The sequence below is a fragment of the Sapajus apella genome, unplaced genomic scaffold (assembly GCF_009761245.1).
Source record: "Sapajus apella isolate SASKATOON/1434 unplaced genomic scaffold, GSC_monkey_1.0 scaffold8, whole genome shotgun sequence".
NCBI lineage: Eukaryota > Metazoa > Chordata > Mammalia > Primates > Cebidae > Sapajus > Sapajus apella.
In genome coordinates, this window is record NW_022436948.1 from 40,320,887 (window position 1) to 40,338,072 (window position 17,186).

The 17,186-nt window shown below is 38.0% G+C and overlaps 2 protein-coding genes across 4 annotated transcripts in view; one reads left to right on the forward strand and one right to left on the reverse strand.

The window, feature by feature from the left end:
* Positions 1 to 339: 339 nt before the first annotated feature.
* On the reverse strand, positions 340 to 7,456 carry CGGBP1 (CGG triplet repeat binding protein 1). Of its 3 annotated transcripts, none has more exons than XM_032277197.1 (3): positions 7,229 to 7,456; positions 6,413 to 6,613; positions 340 to 4,195 (listed from the first exon to the last, which is right to left on the reverse strand). In XM_032277197.1, the coding sequence occupies exon 3, from the start codon at positions 4,170 to 4,172 to the stop codon at positions 3,669 to 3,671; it is 504 nt and encodes a 167-aa protein (XP_032133088.1). In that variant the 5' UTR covers positions 4,173 to 4,195; positions 6,413 to 6,613; positions 7,229 to 7,456; the 3' UTR covers positions 340 to 3,668. The 3 variants fall into 3 exon arrangements, with proteins under 3 accessions (XP_032133088.1, XP_032133086.1, XP_032133087.1); XM_032277195.1 differs by having other exon boundaries at positions 7,203 to 7,392; XM_032277196.1 differs by lacking the exon at positions 7,229 to 7,456 and having other exon boundaries at positions 6,413 to 7,172.
* Positions 7,457 to 7,557: 101 nt separating this feature from the next.
* ZNF654 (zinc finger protein 654) overlaps positions 7,558 to 17,186 on the forward strand; it is an 87,813-nt gene continuing 78,184 nt past the window's right edge. The window contains 1 exon segment of the mRNA XM_032277191.1: positions 7,558 to 7,917. Within this exon segment, the coding sequence (XP_032133082.1) occupies positions 7,732 to 7,917 (186 nt within the window). The 5' untranslated portion in view covers positions 7,558 to 7,731.

The following is a 17,186-nucleotide window of genomic DNA, read 5'->3' on the forward strand; positions in this document are numbered from 1 at the left end:
ATTTTACATTGATTATAATGACTAATAAATGTTCCAATTAAAAGCAATGATTGGGTATCTGTAGCTATGATGTGAATCTGATTTGATAGATTATATTTTACATCGAGTATAATGACTAATACTACAAAAGGGAGCTATAACTAGTAGAAAAATAACTCTAAGGTTCTGCTGTTTTGGAATCATGAAATTATTTGACTCACAAAAAAATGTGCTTTCAAAATCTTTTGAAACAATTTTTCTGAAATTTATTTCTAAAAGTCAGAAACAAAACTTTAAAAGTGACACGTTTATACTAAAGATACATGCGTGAGCAAAAAAAATCAGCACGGAATACAAAAATGAAATAGTAAAATTTTAATTAATACAGTATTCTGAATACAAGTAGAATGCCACTAGATACGAATTGTATTTCCTAAATCTATGAGAGTATGAGTTGAGATAAACCAAAGTTTAGGATAGCCACTTCACTATTCACATTTTAATCAGTGCTGCCAGAAGCTAAAGCACTTTCTTTTAGGCTAAGATTTTCAATAAAATCATAGACCCATCTTTCTTGTTACGAATCAGATGAACATGTTTGAAGGTGATTTGTCCTCATTTAATGGCAGTTGGTGTAAGTCAAACCACAGAGAGCCCTTACAGAGACTAAGCACCAAATGAACTGTTTGTGGCTTTTGTTTTGGGCCATCTTAAGTTTTATTTTGTGTTTTCCATTAACATTCATGTGCAAATTCTTACAGGCAAAAGTTTTAACATGGAAGTTTCAGCTTGGTGATCTTGCCAACTGTACTTACAATAGTTTTAAAGCAACTGATACTTTCAGAACAATCTCAAGTTTAATTGGTTACCATTATAAGATGCAGAACTTTTTCTTTAATGTTTTCTGGTCCCTGAAAATTCAATAGGGCCAAATGCACTAACTGGAAATAGCATTTTTTAAAGTCTTAATCGAAGATGATAATGGATAAAACAACTATATAGGCTCTCATACACAATCTTTCTAAATTTTCACCCTGTAAGAAATGATTACAATGTCCTTCAGGCTTGTTATATATCCCCACAGAATCAAAAAGAAAGCCAACAAAGAATTTAACATTTCAACAAGATAGGAACTATTTACTGTAAGCATATCGTGAAATTCTGGAAGACATACTATCAATACTTTGAGAAAACACTATTAACATGTGTTGAAGAAGGCAGTTTATAAATGAAACATTACAAATCTTATGTTTATGCATACAACTTACAAAATAGAAAAAAGTTGCTATTTTTCCAATAGTATAGCATCACACTAACACTATATAGTTAAGATCGAAAACTTCTGTACACATGTTCACTACACCTCCAAAGCAGCATATGCCTCTTAGACATCCTCATTTGTTACTTAACATATGCCAATCATTGTTTCAGGGATTTATACCAGTTTGAGCAGGCTAAAGCAATCATTCTGCCTTAACTTTAGACAAAGTTAACTAGTTTCAGGGAACAAGTGTTTCATAATCAATATAGAAACATTAATACCAAATTCCCACAACAGGATGGAAAACATTTCTAAGGAGAGGATATAATCCTAACAGAATGGACTATTCTCCTAGGTACAGTGAATGTGGGAATTAGGAGTCTGAAAAAATACATTAAGATATACAAACTTTAAGTGATTATCAAATCAGTAGTAACTACTAGAAACTTAAATATGAATTATTGATGTTTTTCTAATGCAACATCATCCAGTTTACTGCTTAGGACTACTTTCAAAGCTGATCTGTCATTACATTTTGCCATTAGTGCAAATTAATACCCAAACAATAGGGAGCAGTTTGAATCACATGGAATTTAAAAAAACAGAATGATTGTATATCTAACTTTTTATATTCTGAAAATAGTGCTATAAAACTCAATTATTCCTAGCTTCTAAAATCTTCTACCATAATTAAACATGGTTGCCCGCAAATTCTTTTCCAGAGGAAGTAAACGCAAAACACATTACGATTATGTTTTGCTGCTGGTCTCCTCATACATGTGCTTCATCAGTGATAGCACTACTTTAGGCATGCATTTATCATACTACTTTAATGTAACTGAACATGAGCAAAACAAATAGTTCACATTTGGTAAGTGATTTGTTTTGGTGGCAGGCTTAATTTTAAATGAAAACAAATCTCTAAAATCAAATGGCCAGTTTGACAACCTGAATTAGAACTTAAATCTGTAAAAAAATTTTAACACATGGAAAGCAGTTTCTGAAAAATACACAATCTATTTTTCACTTTGGCTTTTTCTTTTATACACGAAGATTATTGGTGAAAATCAAAAGATAACTCCAAGTCACATAGGGTATCATTTATCACTGCTTTGTATTAGAAATATATATTTTTAACTTGAATTTCAAAGAATTTAATATTTTTTTAAATTAAAGCTCTAGTCCAAGTTTCCAGGTGTTAATTTTTTAAAAAATATAATTTGGGTCTCTAATAGACAGAACTTAGCCGGGCGAAGCTACTTGGATAATCTTACAGGATAGTGAGGTTCAGACAGAGATCACTTCCTGAACACAGTTGACCTTTAAGAGAACGATTTCCTCACTCAAATAGTTATGCAGGATACTGCCAGGTCTCCACTACAAAAAACCTGCCAGAATTTCTAGACAATTGTTTACCATCCACGTTAAAAACCTTGTACCACCACAGGCAAAGCAGATAAAATAAGTTAATTTGTTTCTAGTCTAGACTACCTAAATAAATTCCTAAAATCATATGGAAAAATGAATAGAAAGTAAATTTATCTGATCTGTCAGCCAAAAAAACCATTACTAATTCTCCATAAAAAGAGAAAACTCAACCGTAAATGTCTACCTGTTTAAATAAAAATGCCAATCTTGGAAGTCTTTTAACACCAAGACATAGAAAAGTTTGCAAATTCAAGATGATGCTTAAAATGAAAGCTATGGTTCAAAATTTGTATTCATCGTAAGAGACTAAAATCTTGTCACTGCAAAATTCCCCTTGGCTTTTGGCATCGACATTGAAAGATTTTAGTCTTTTGGTCACTTGAAGCTGCTACAAAATACAACAATAAGCCTTTAAAATGGGGGCAGGGGAAACACAGAATTGGATAGTTAACTACATCATATACAAGTAAAACATAGTTTGAAATAAACACAGTCATTTCTGCTAGGGATCTGAAGATATAAGAAGTTTCCCACTATCCTTTCCTTTTTGAAGAGGATCCTCTAAAGAAATAATTCCTTTAAGTTACTATTAAGTGGTGGTGCCTGACAGCAGCTTCAATAGGCTAGTCTTCAATCCAAGTAATTAAGTAATCTCACAAGGAATAATCATACATGGCAACAGGGTAAAAAAGCAGGGCAGTTCTTCCATGCACAAACATTTCAGGAGAAAAACCATCAATTTTAAAGATAACCATCAGGTTTCAGGTATCCTAGCACACTCTAAACCTAGGTTTTGCTTTATACCATTGGTGACTAAGCATTAAGTTTTGCAGTGAGGTTTTTTTTTTTTTTTTTTTCCTGCCTGCAACTATATACACATTGCAAAACTATTCTGCATCACATGATTTTAAATGAAATAAATATAAAAATGAACCACACAATCAACACATAACTTTAATACTCCACATTTATCTTGATCACAACGGTGGTAACCTTCTAGTCAACAATCTTGTGAGTTGAGGAGTTGATTCTCATTCTCATATCCATCAGGCAGATATGCTCTCCGTAGCTGGTCAGACTTAGGTATGGAGCCCCCATTCTTCACATGGCGAGATAGGAAAGCACGGACTGCTGGGTGATCAGCCTTCTCAAGTGGGATGTTGGCTTCCAGGCACATTTTCACAAAGTCCTGGATAACACTGACTTTCTCTGTTTGCGCAGTACTGTTGCACTGAAGAGATGCAGTTAGGGGCCTCTGCTTCTTTCTCACATTCTGCTCTTCAAATTCTGCCTTCCTCTTGGTATGAGTCTTTGACTTGAGGTGGTCACTAATGGCAGACTTGCGAACATGATTCAGAACCACATTGCAAGAAGTGCAGAAGAGTTTTCCTCCATCTTCATGCAGCTCACCTCCAAACTCAGTGACTCGATCCAGGGGAGTCACATACAAAGCAGTCTTAGAACGGTTTCGAGCAGGTGGTGCTGTTACTACAAATCGCTCCATTCTGACTCTAAATAAATATGGTTCTTTCAAGACAAAAGAAACAAAGATAAGTGTTATAACAACAGTTCATTCTCAAAGTAATTAACAGTAAAAGGCAGTATATAAACGCTTTAAGATTAAAGACTTCAACAAACTTAGTTCAAATTAGTAGTGTGTCTACTAATCCTAACTTACCCGAAATATATAAGGAAAGGCAAAACTAGAACAAGCTACTAACCGGTAACACTCAGGTCCATTCCTAGATTTTTATGAAATTCAAATAAATTAGAACTATAAAGAAAGAACTCAAACTAACCCAGATGTCACTGTTATTCAGGGAAACGTAATCACAGGTCAACATTTAGGGTATAAATTATATACTCTCATCCAATTTAGGTATGTATTCTAGTTTAAAAGAGCTTCTTTCCTGTCACAATTCTGGGACGACTGATTTTAGGAACATAACTGTGGACAAAGTGTTTTCAAACAGGTGGGCCTACAAACTGCCATAATTCTATATGAAGATGAATATAATTTCAAAAATTGTTTTGAGTAAAAGCTACCAAAAAAAAAAAAAAAACCCAGACTAAATGCAATTAACAGAAACGACATTAAATTGTAAAGCCAAAATAGAGTTCAAAGTAAGTTATTTTGTAATGCATGTATACCTGTTTTCCAAAAGGTGTTAAGATATGCAAAGTCTTATTTCTCTAATGCTTGTTTCCTTTTTCAATTAAAATTAATAATTACATTTGTTAATATTTATTTCACTGATTAGTAAGAACAAAATCAAGAACACAGTGTCTAGTATACAGCAAAACCTCAAAAAAGTTGATGGAAAAAGTAAATGAGTATCTTCACTATTTGTTCAAATATTTACACTTATTTAATGTAGAAGCAGCTTAATAATTTCTCACTTGTAATCCCAGCACTTTGGGAGGCCGAGGGGGGCGGATCACAAGGTCAAGAAATTGAGACCATCCTGGCCAACATGGTAAAACCCCGTCTCTACTAAAAATACAAAAAAAATTAGCTGGGTGTGGTGGCGCATGCCTCTGGTCCCAGCTACTCGGGAGGCTGAGGCAGGAGAATTGCTTGAACCCGGGAGGTGGAGGTTGCAGGGAGCCGAGGTCGAGCCACTGCACTCCAGCCTGGCGCCTGGTGACAGAATAAGACTCTGTCAAAAAAAAAAAAAAAAAAAAAAAAAATTTCTCAACTTATCCTAATGGTCCAACTTTCATGACCATAGCACTAAGTAACAAAATCACAGCCTTATGGGCATCGAAATCTTTAGGTAAAGAACATACTTTGGTAGGTGAAAATCACCACTAAGTCTTAATTGTTCCCTGGGGCATATCATACCTTTAGGCTCTTACAATAACTAACACTTAAGAAGTTAAAGTGAATTTGATAGAATTCAAGATGGAATTCTGTCTGCATAAATGTGTTAGAGAAAGAATTCTAAGTGTGCTCTGAAGAATTATGCTTTATAAGTATAATCAGAAACGATGGAGTATTCCATGAATACATACTAAAGAATAGCTGGGTAACATGAACTCTTTCAAAAGAAGTTTAACTTGCCAGTGTATCAGACATCATGGATCCAAAAAATTAAACGTTTCACAGAAATTCCGAAAAGTACAATAAAGTCTAGGTTTTAACAGATTTCATTTCCTTTTTTTAAGTGCACAACTCTCATTTGACAAATGTTGTGTTTGGCTACAGGTTTGCAACGGCAGAGAAGACAGTTATGATTCCTACCTAGTACTTACCATTACACGTTTATACTTTAAGTAAATGGTATGTGTTTTACACTCCCACGACAATCAGTACCAATTACTACGATTAACGGTTCTAACCTAGTTGTGATCAATATTAAATATTTGTGCCCTGTAATGCTCAAATCTTACTATGTAAAAAGTCTTCTATCTTTAAATACTTGGATTTCAAAAACAGTAACTAAGCATGTAATTCTTTGTAGCATAAAATGCTCAATTATTTCTGCTAATGTGAAAGGCCTATATTTTCCAATGATTTTGTAATTTCAAAAAGTCTGTGTTACTGCAGAGGCAAATTTCCACCCAGTAGAGGTTGCTTGGGTTTACATACCAGAAGAACAAAAGTGTTTAATAGAAGACAAAGATATTTTCAAGAAATGAAGAAATTAAAAAGTGCAGGAATTAGTCAACAAAAGAGAAAAAGCAAATCATTTACTAGGTCAAAATAAAACTCATCATAAGTTTTCAAGTTTAAATGTTTACCGGATTAGTTTCCAGTTTTTTTCGTCTTGATACTTAGCAAGGAAGGGTCTCCAGAGCAAAACCAGAGACGCATCAAATCCTGGCACTTTTCGTTCAACCCCGAAGATGCCTTCAAATCAGTTTTTCAACAAGTGGTGGTGGGGAAATAGTTTCTGGGCTTGCACCCGATTTTCCCTGCGGTGCCAGGAAGTCATGCCTTTACTGTAAAACACGAAAAACAAATGGAAGGAAAAAAAATGGGGGACAGAAGGGAAGGAGGGTGACTGAAAAGACGAACAAGAACGTTAACAACTGCCACCACGCAGGTGTTTCCAAAATCGCTTTATAGCTAATTCCACACCACAAACTCGATTCCAGCGTTTACCCTAACACTTCCCTTCCCCAGGTCCTCCTCCGTGGTCCGCCCGCTGGGCACCTCCTCAGGCTCCCAGGCCCCGAGGTTCCGGCGGGGGCGGGGGACAGCCGGGGCGCGGGACGTTCCCGGCGTCTGGGCTTCCTCCTCCGGCGCCGAGCCCAGCACGCCGGCGCCCCACCGTCCCGACCACGCTAGCCGGGCAGGGCCGAGTCCCAGGTGCCAGCTGTGGGCCCGGGAACTCGACAGCCGAGTTGGCGGCAGTCTCAAGGGAGGCGGCAGCAGGCGCCTGGCGGAGGCGGCCGCTGTCAGGCTTCCCGTCTCCTCCCTCCTCCTCCCTCTTCCTCCCGCCGACAACTGTGCCCCGGCCCCGCCCCCGGTTCCAGCTTCAGGACGGAAGGCCCCGGGCCCAGAGCCCGCACCAACGGCCGGGCCCACCTTCGGCCTCCCTAGCTCCTTGGTACCGTAGGATCGAGGCCGCCGTTAGGGGAAGTGGACAAGGCTCGGCCGGAAAGGAAAAGAGGAGGAAGAAAGAAGAGCAAGGAACAAGGCAGGAAGAAGATCCGTCGCTGCCGCCGTCGCCGCCGTTGCCCGATCGAGCCCCGCGGCGGCCGCCGTGTCCCCCGCCGCGCCCCGTCCGCCTGCACCGCCTATGGCAGAGCCCGTAGGCGGTCCCCAGCAACCGCCGAGCAGCATTGACCAACAGATGGCCGGTCTATCAAACAGACGGCTGATTTGACCAATAGTAGTGGAAGGGCGGGCATGAGCATGATTGGCAGCTATCGTTTTCCAATAAAAACTGGGGGCGTGGGTGGGCGGAGCCGGAAGTAGAGCCTAGCCGAGAGGCCCCTGTCCGGCTAGGGAGGAGGGAAGGGGGAGGGAACTAGAGAGGAGGAGGAGGAGGTTAGCATAGGGAGCTACAGCGGCGGCGGCGCAGGGCTGGTACGCGCTGGGCGGTGAGAGCCTCATGGCGGAGGAAGAGAGCGACCAAGAGGCCGAACGCCTCGGAGAAGAGCTCGTGGCCATTGTGGAGTCCCCGCTGGGCCCTGTGGGGCTTAGAGCTGCGGGCGACGGCAGAGGCGGCGCTGGCAGCGGCAGCTGCGGCGCCGGCGTCGGGATCAGCAGTCGGGATTACTGCCGACGCTTCTGTCAGGTGAGGCGCCCGTTGGTCGCCCCGACTTGTCACCCGGGTCCTGGGCCTCTCTGCGTTTCCTGGCCTTCTCATCCATGAATCTGGTGTCTGTCCAGTGCCCGATCTTCTACCCCAACAAGGCGGGTGAGGGTGAAGCTCCCTCCTCCACCTAGCCGGCAGGGGGTGGGGGGCGGGGAGCAAGGCGAGGGTGACTCGCGGGCTTAGGGTTGGTCAGAAAGTGAGAGTTTGTCGGGGATGCCGGAGCTGGAAAGACGGAAGGTCGGCTGTCCGGAAAGCTCTGTCCTGACAAGCCTTCCCTACCCCAAACAGACCTTCCTGCCTGAGAGTCCCGCCTTTCTTATGCTTCCTACCTTGGTCCTTCGCACCTCATTTGGCACCTCTGGTAACATTTTCTGTCTTCCCTTCTCTGCCGCTGCCCCCATGTTCTCCCTTTTTTTCCGGGATGGGAGACATGCCATCTTTCCTGTCACTGCCACCGTTCCCCCTCTTCTAGGGTCTCCTGTCATCCCTTCACAAAAGCCCGCTGGGCCGGTTCTCCCTTTGGCGTAGACGCTGACCCACGGTGATTTAGTTACTTTTTTTCGGACAGAGGGTGCGTTAAGGCAGTGTGATTGTCATTTTTTTTTTTTTTTTTTTAAACCTCCTTCCGTTGACACACGCACTCTTTTCTAATTAACTGCTTATAATGAGTAATTTTCCTTAAACTTGCTCCGGTTAACATCACCACCACCCCCATCCTTCAATTTATAGCGTATTTTATTCAGCCTGTAAAACAGTGGCTGAACGGTGACATTAAATTATTTACTCAGTCGACTCTCACAGGGGTTTGATGTTGTTCAAAGTGTTAGTAATCAAATATAGCAATATACCCCTACTTGTTTAGGGGTAAAGTTTGTGTATTCTGCATTCTTACCTAGTTGCATTTATGCTTTAAACGTTTTGTTCCCTTTCACAACAGTCTTGTTTTGTAAGCTATTTAGGAAAAACAACAAAAACAATTAACTGCTCATTTTCCATCCCACCCCTTTTTAAATGTGTCTATTATTTTGGGTGTACAGGGTTCAAATTCTGGCCCCACCATCTCCTAGCTGAATTTATTACCTTGGACAGGTTACGCTGTGTCTCTGTTTCCCCTTCTGTCAAAAACGAGTAATAGTTAAATTATGTGAAGGGTTTGGATCAGGTAGCTATTAATTTCATTCTGATAACAAGTAGGAAATAAAGTTAATGAGAAGTGGACATCATGTTTGCTGACATTTCTTTCAATGCTTGTAAGGAATTTCTTTCAGTGCTTGTAAAGGAATGCTTGTAAGAATTCCCTTACAAGCATTGAAAGAAAAAGGATGGAGCTGACATTTTTTGAACACAAGTTGAACTTACATTCAGGTAAGTTTTTAATGTTTTAATTTAAATTGCCTTTTGATTTCATGTTTTTCCTGTGTCACAAAGAAGGAAGGGTGTGTCAGTTTCTTTGGCATTGCTTAGTTGATGACTTTCTTGAAAATATATTTTTATTTTGATAATTGGCATTCACTGAATTTAGAGGTTCAGTGTCTTGTTTTCAGAGCACTTGTTTTCTAACTATACCTTTTACATGTAGAAACCACGCTATTGGTAGATTTTTGTATCTGTTGGAATTTTAAACTTTGGAAAATTAGGATACAATTTATGTTTTTAATATATTCAGGGGCTGAAAAATCTCTTTAATTTTTTGTTTTGCTTTTTATACCATTAACAAGCAACTAAAATTTTAGAACAAATGACAAATTTAGCCTGCAAAACAATGTCTGAATAGTGACACTAATATTTTAAGAACAAATGAAGTTGACTATTTTATGACTTCTCTACCTCCTGTATATCCAAGGAAATAAAACTAAACAGGAAGAACTTAATGAACTTATATTTTCTATTGCTAAATTATATTTAGACTGACATACTTTCATGTTACCAACTTTTACCTGAAACATAGTTTATTACTGGAAACTTTACATATTTTATAATACTTTAGATTACTGATAGATCTGCTCTTAGGTGAGCTTTGTGAAGTCCTTTGTTATATTAAAACTTTTAGATGGAATAAAATATTCCTTTATTAAGTTGAATTTTATCTACTGAGAAATAAAATTCTACCATAGTAATTGCTTTATTTGCCAGTACGGGAAGCAGGGGGTTATTTAATTCCTAGTTGAAGATTTCTTTTTACAATTTTGGTTTTCTGACACTTACTGAGGCTAATATTAAGTGTAATAATTTGCATTTATTAGTAAATGACTTAATCGTGAGTAATGAAATGGATATGTGCACTTGGGGTATGTGACAGTTAACTACATACATGAATTATGCAGACAGCTTAGTGGCGTTTCAAAGAAAGGCTCCAGTTTATCTTCCTCTTTTTAGAGGGAAATATGAATCAAAATTTCTTGGCGGTTAGTTGTGTGGGCAAAGTGAGGGAGGAAGGAACACTTCTTTTCCAGAGAGGATTTTGTGTCTTATATTATAAGGAAAAGTAAAACAGGAGATACAGTGTAATGTTGGACTGGCCCTGTCACATCCTCCCTTGGCTCTTGTTAGCTGACTCAATGAATGCTTAAATAAAATTGGCCCTTAACTGATACTTAATTTGCTTTGAGGAGGAAAGGTAGGGGAAAGTAACTTTCATGGAAGGCCTACCAGCTCTTAAGCTTCAGAAAGCAAGTTACATAGTTGAAATTGAGGCCTGAACAAGTTAATGTGTCTTAGTTTCCACTTTGTAGACATGCTGGGATTTGAACTTAGTCTTCAGTTTCTGCTGAAAAGCAGATTGAAATTATAAGTAAATCCTCAATTATAGAAGGGTTGTTTTTTTTTTTTTGCAAGTGATGTGAAAGGAAAAAGAAGTTACTGGAAATAACTTGGTATCATGGATGAAAAGTTTATAAAGTACTCTTTCATTATGACACAGTAGTAAAAAATATTTCAAGAAGCAGACTGTTATTGTCTGATTTGTTAAGTGCTGTAAACAGTTCTCTAATTCCTGAAAGTTTTAATGATTCAATTTATTTTGTCACCAAATACATTGATTTTTTTCTGTCATAAATTGATTGTAAACTAAGGAAGTTAAGACACTTTCTTCTTAGTTCAGTCCCAGAATGAACATACTAATAATAAAGGATTTCTGTAACCACTTTGATAAATTGATTAAACTATAATGTAAAATTATTATATACTATAATAGGGTTAATATTCATGCTGTGAGGATGTCATGAATGTAAAAAGAGAGAATGAACATAAAGTACTTAGTATTGTACCTAGCACATAGATAGAACTTAAATAGGGAGATGCTATTAATATTTCTCTCTTGTAAAATCCTCTGAGGATTTAAGAGGGACATTAGAGATAATCTGTAAGTAGCTTATAATTTGTGTTTTGCACTAAACTTTAGGGAAACTCTAGAAATTCTTAAATTCTTTTATTTAACTAGAAGAGTTGAATGTTCCTGGTGAAACACAATGATTTATAAAACAACTATGGCAGGGGTTCTCGGAGATTTTGTTTCCCATAGGGGATATTTGGCAATTTCAGGAGATAGTTTTGATTCTCATGTCTCTTTAATTTTTATTAATGTACATAGTTTGAAGAAGTCATATAAGGCCTAAATACCAGGAATTGCATTTTGCTGCTAATGGAGACCTAAGTGGCTTAAACAAGGTGGTCACTTATTTCCCCTATAAAAAAATCTTGAATAGCCAGTGTAGAGATGGTGTGGTGGTAATGCGATCATTTGCTCTTTCTTATCAGTCATCCTTGTCTTACCATCCCGAGTTTGTGTCAGGATCCAAGGTAGTTGCTTGAGTCCCAGCCATCACATCTAACTTCCCAGTGGCAGGAGCTGGGTGTCACTGTGGTGTAAACCAATCCAAGTTATTCTAAATTCTACTCAATGACTCACTTTCATCTTGTGAGTTTATCCCCATCTGAAAAGAATGTTAGGGGCTGGGCCTGGTGGCTCACACTCGTAATCCCAGTACTTTGGGAAGCCGAGGTAGGCAGGATCACTAGGTCAGCAGGAGTTTGAGACCAGTCTGACCAACATGGTGAAACCCCATCTCTATTAAAAAATACAAAAATTAGCCAGGCATGATGGCATGCTTGCCTGTGACCCCAGGTACTCGGAGGCTGAGGCAGGAGAATTACTTGAACCTGGGCGGCGGAGTTTGCAGCAGTGAGCCAAGATTACTCCACTGCACTGCACTCCAGCCTGGACGACAGAGCAAGACTCCATCTCAAAAAAGAAAAGAAGGTTAGGAAATTTTCCAGATTTTTGTTTCTTGATCAACACGTGCCTTCCTATGATTTTGTCAGTAAGGAAGAAAACATACATGGATATTGAAGAAAACAATTTTTTTATTATTATTTTTTTTTTTGTGACAGCTTATAACCAAAAATAGCAGTCATGCCCTGTTCCCTTCCTTTCCTGTGTCTTATTCTCCAGAAGCTATCACTGGCAACTCTTTGAGTTTTCATATTTACCTCCATATTTTTAAGTATTTTTTTCCCTAGTTGCTTTAGATGGAATCAGTTGACCTGCTACAGGAAGGAGATAGGGACTACCTTACCGTCTCACTATTGATCTCATTATTGAGCATGTTCACTGTGTACTCTTTGATTATACCCCATTTTTTGTTTATCCCCTTTCTTCCCCCTACCCTCTTTGTGTCCAAATATTCAGTCTCTTGAGAGAATTAGGAGTGAGTTTTCATTGTTTTGTTAGGGGAGGGATCTGGGAGACATTTTGAACTGATCTTTTTGTTTCTGACTCTTGTTTTCACCTCTTCTTTTGAAGGTATGTGGTGTCTCAAATTCCTGAGATTTTCTGGGGTTCTGGGGTTGATTCAAGTACACATCATCTTGTTCCCAAACTCCCTCTACTGATGGCTTGGCTTCAGTTTCTTAGGTTTGTTAAGTCAGTTACCACCCATCCATCTATTTTCCAACTACCCATATGTAGATATCTCTCCTTTTTCATTCCTTTGTCCTGTGGGTTTAGCTCTTTTAAAACACAAATATTTTTACTGTTATTTTAGTGGAGTTTTCAAGTAGGATCAGATGTAAATGTGTGTTCAATCTGTCACATTTAACTAGAAGTCTCAAATTAGTTTTCTAGTTCAGTAAATAATCGTATGAAAGATGAAAAGGAAAGTATTGAAAATAATTTGCAGTCATGTATTTACTTTTGAAAAAGAGTATCCTATTTTCTGATCTATTCTGTAGTGAATATGCAGAGCTAGAAATAAGTTAATTGCATTGAGTTATATGTTCTTTTTGGCAAAATTTTTTTTATTTCTCAATTGAAAATGAAAATTTTAGCTTTTTAAAAAGTTGTTTTCAAATTTTGGCATATTTGGGTTATTTCAAGTCTTCATAAAAGATGAGTTCCTTGGAAAGACATTAACTTATTTATTATAATTAGGAAAAAACAAAACAAATGAATCTTAGATTTTGATGGCTGTATTTGGGGAGCTAAATCTTTTTTTTGTTGTTGTCACTCTTTAATGCCTTTATAGATTACTTTCAGAGCTGAATTGAACTAATTGTTCATAATGACATTATTTGTAATAAATCATTGAAAACCACCTAAATGACTATTGTTAGGGGAGTTGGTACATGTAATGTAATCCTATGCCCCTTCTCCCAAACCATGATGTATTTAAGGAATATTTATTCATATGAGAAGCTGTTTATAGTATAACTACTGAAAAGATAAGGACACGAGTGATTTCACTTTTGTAAATTAAAAATACTGAAATATACCAAATTGTTGTTAACTTTGTAGCGGTATTTTATGGCTGAATTTTATTTTATTTTTTACATTTGTTAATTTTTTTAGATTTTTAAAAATTAAAGCTATAATCAAAGACAAAGTATATATAATTTTTTTTCTCTTCCTACCTCACAGATTGTTTATTTTATTATTATTACTTTTTTGAGTTAGGATCTGGCTGTGTTGCTCAGGCTGGGAGTGCCCTGTCTGCCATCTAAGCTCACTGTAACCTCCTCTTCCCGCGCTCAAGCCATTCTTAGCCCCCACCAGGCTCCGCCCCCAGTAGCTGGGACTAAGGCATGCACCACCAAGCCTGGCTAAATTTTTGTAGCTTTTTAGTAGAGACAAGGTTTTACGATGTTTACCAGGCTGGTCTTAACTCCTGAGATCAAGGATTCACCCACCTCAGCCTCCCAAGGTGCTAAGATTACAGCTGTGAGCTAGTGCTCCTGGCGCTAGATTGTTTATTCTGTAGATGTTTATTTTGTATAAATAGATGCAAGGTTATTTTGAGTATGATGAGATTTTAATGCTTTATTTCCCCAAAACATGTGAGATCCTTTTTTTTAAAAAAAGAATTTGTTAACTTATGAATATTATTTTAGTTCGTTCATTACATTAATTATGATTATACCAATGAATGACCAGTGAGGTTCTAAACTTCAGTGGCTTTTTTTATACACAGTCTTTCATTAGATACATGACTATTATTGCTTTCCAAATAATCACTCATTACATTGCTTCAAAAAAATCTATCCTGGCCAGGGCATAGTGGCTCACACCTGTAATCCCAGCACTTTGGGTGTACAAGGCAGGCAAATCACTTGAGCTCAGGAGTTCAAGACCAGTCTGGGCAACATGGTGAAACCCCATGTCAAAAAAAAAAACAAAGAAATTGCTGGGCATGGTGGCACACACCTGTAGTCCCAACTACTTGGGAGGCTGAGGTGAGAGGATGGCTTAAGCCTGGGGAAGTGGAGTTTGCAGTGAGCGGAGATCTCCAGCCTGGGTGACAGAGTGAGACTCTGTGAAAAAAAAAAAAAGCTCAATTTTAATTGTGTAGATAAAATGGTAAGAGGAAATATATTTAAATGGAATTCATTGCTTTTAAGTTTTTGAATTACATCATCTTTGCATGGTTCTGCCAAACACAAGTAAGGCACCATTGGTACTGTTATTATTGGCACTGAATTTTCTGGCTTTCCTACCAAAATGTACTAAACTATACCTTAAAAATTACAAACAAAAACAAAAACAAGAACTCGACGAAACTTGTAGTAAAATATGTGTCTGGTAAGATATGTGAAGAAAAAAATAAGATCAATTAAATCTGGTCAATTGAATGACACTGTAATTGTATGTTAATATGTAATGTTAAGGATATTAGGAGATTTTTGGGACATTATGGCAAACTAAATTTGAGAGGAGGTTGAACTGTATAATTTATGAAATCCTAAAGTCCAGTATATTAACACTCTATACTGTCAACTTTTCAAAGCAGTGGTGAATACAAAAATAACTGAAAGACCCCATCTAACAGTAGAAAAGTCATTAATGTGACTGTTGAAGCTTGTCAATTATATAAGGTGCTGGGGATATAGTGGTAAGCAAACTGACATTGCCCAGTTTTGTGTACAATTATAACTTTGATAAGTGCTATGAAGAAAAAGTATGCAATACTATAAATGGGAGCTAATAGGAGGCTTGTCTATATTTGGATACCTGGGCAAGTTCTGCTCTGCTGAGATCCTTTGGTTTAGTTTGAATATGCTGAATTTAAGGTGCTTTTGCCACATCCAAGGAGAGATCTTAAAGATAGCTGGACTCACAGAAGCCAGAGCTCAAAAGGGAAGTCTGATTATCATAGCTGTGTGGATGGTATTCAAAGTCATGTGTGTGAATGAACTCACATAGGGAGAGAAAATAGGAAAAGGAGAGGACCTTAAAACTAAAGCTTGAGGAGCCTCAAAATTAAATGTCTCAGTAGGAAAGGATGAGTCTTCAAATAAAGTTTTAGGATTAAAGAGGTTGCAGAAACTCAGGGAACTGTGGGAAGGCAAGGGAAGAGAAGGAACAGAAGGCAAGGGAAGAGAATGTTTTAGGATGGGGTGAATGGTAACTGGCATTGCAAACGGTTGAGATCCACTAGTGATTAACATGGAGTCTTGGGTGACTCTAAGTTGGTAGCTGATTGGAGAGGTATATTGAATTGACCCGCAAAACCATTTGAAGATCACTATGAATGCAAAATGACCACTAGTATGTACCTTTGTTTAGTACTTATTTGTCTAGGGGTGAAGGCATGGAAAATGAGTTACATTCATTCTGGATTGAGTGTAGACTATGATAAATCAGTTAATTAACTTTGAGAAAGGAACAGCTTCATTTTCGGGCTTCATTTGTGACAAAACAGTACAGAGAAGTGAAAGGAGAAGAGAAGGAAGAGAAGTGATTATATCAGTACGTATTAATAGGTACACAGAATTGCCCTGTGTACTTTGAAAATAAGTGTGCATATATAATGTCCTAATAAAACATGTACAGTTTGTTAGTATGTATTTCTACTACTAGAGTTTATTGACATTAAACAGTATGTTTTGGTTAAAGTTGAAATATTGTAAATATTCTTGCCAGTGATTTGATGTGTGTATATTTTTAATATCTGAAAGGTATTACTGGAATGCTTTCCATATGCATATGCTATAGATATGTAACTCATTTTGAATGCTTTCCATGAATCAGGGACTGTCTTAGGTAATTTAATCCACTACCCTACAAGCTATGTGCTATTATTCTTTTTTTTTTTTTTTTTTTTTTTTTGAGTCGGAGTTTCACTCTTGTTGCCCAGACTGGAGTGCAATGGTGCGATCTCTGCTCACTGCAACCTCTGCCTCCCCGGTTCAAGCGATTCACCTCCCTGAGCCTCCCGAGTAGCTGGGATTGCAGGCATGTGCCACACCATGCCCAGTTAATTTTCTATTTTTAGTAGAGATGGGGTTTCTCCATTTGATCAGGCTGGTCTCAAACTCTCGACCTCAGGTGATCCTCCAGTCTTGGCCTCCCAAAGTGCTAGGATTACGGGCATGAGCTACCTCATTATGCTCATTTTCATAGGTCGGGAAACTAAGATCAGAAGAGATTAAATGGCCTGACTAAGTAGTGTACCTAGTATGTGATAATGAGACTGTAACCTAGCCAGTTTGACAGTCAAAAGCCAGCCAGTGCACTTAGCCTCTACGGTATACATATACATTGTATTGTATCTAGGAATATGCGTTTGTATCTATTGTACCATCTGTGCATATGTATTTGATATATACTATAGCTTACTAAAGCAGTTTTGATTGAGTGGAAGCAGTGGCATGAACACTGTTAAAAAGACTCAAGGCAGCAGAAACTAAAAATGTTCATAAATGTGAAACAGAAAAAATATCAAATTCAACCTATCAGAAGTTCCCCATTGGTAGTG

Bases quoted from the DNA above. Each gene is read 5' to 3' on its own strand.
- CGGBP1 (XM_032277197.1), bottom strand. From the start codon at position 4,172: ATGGAGCGATTTGTAGTAACAGCACCACCTGCTCGAAACCGTTCTAAG.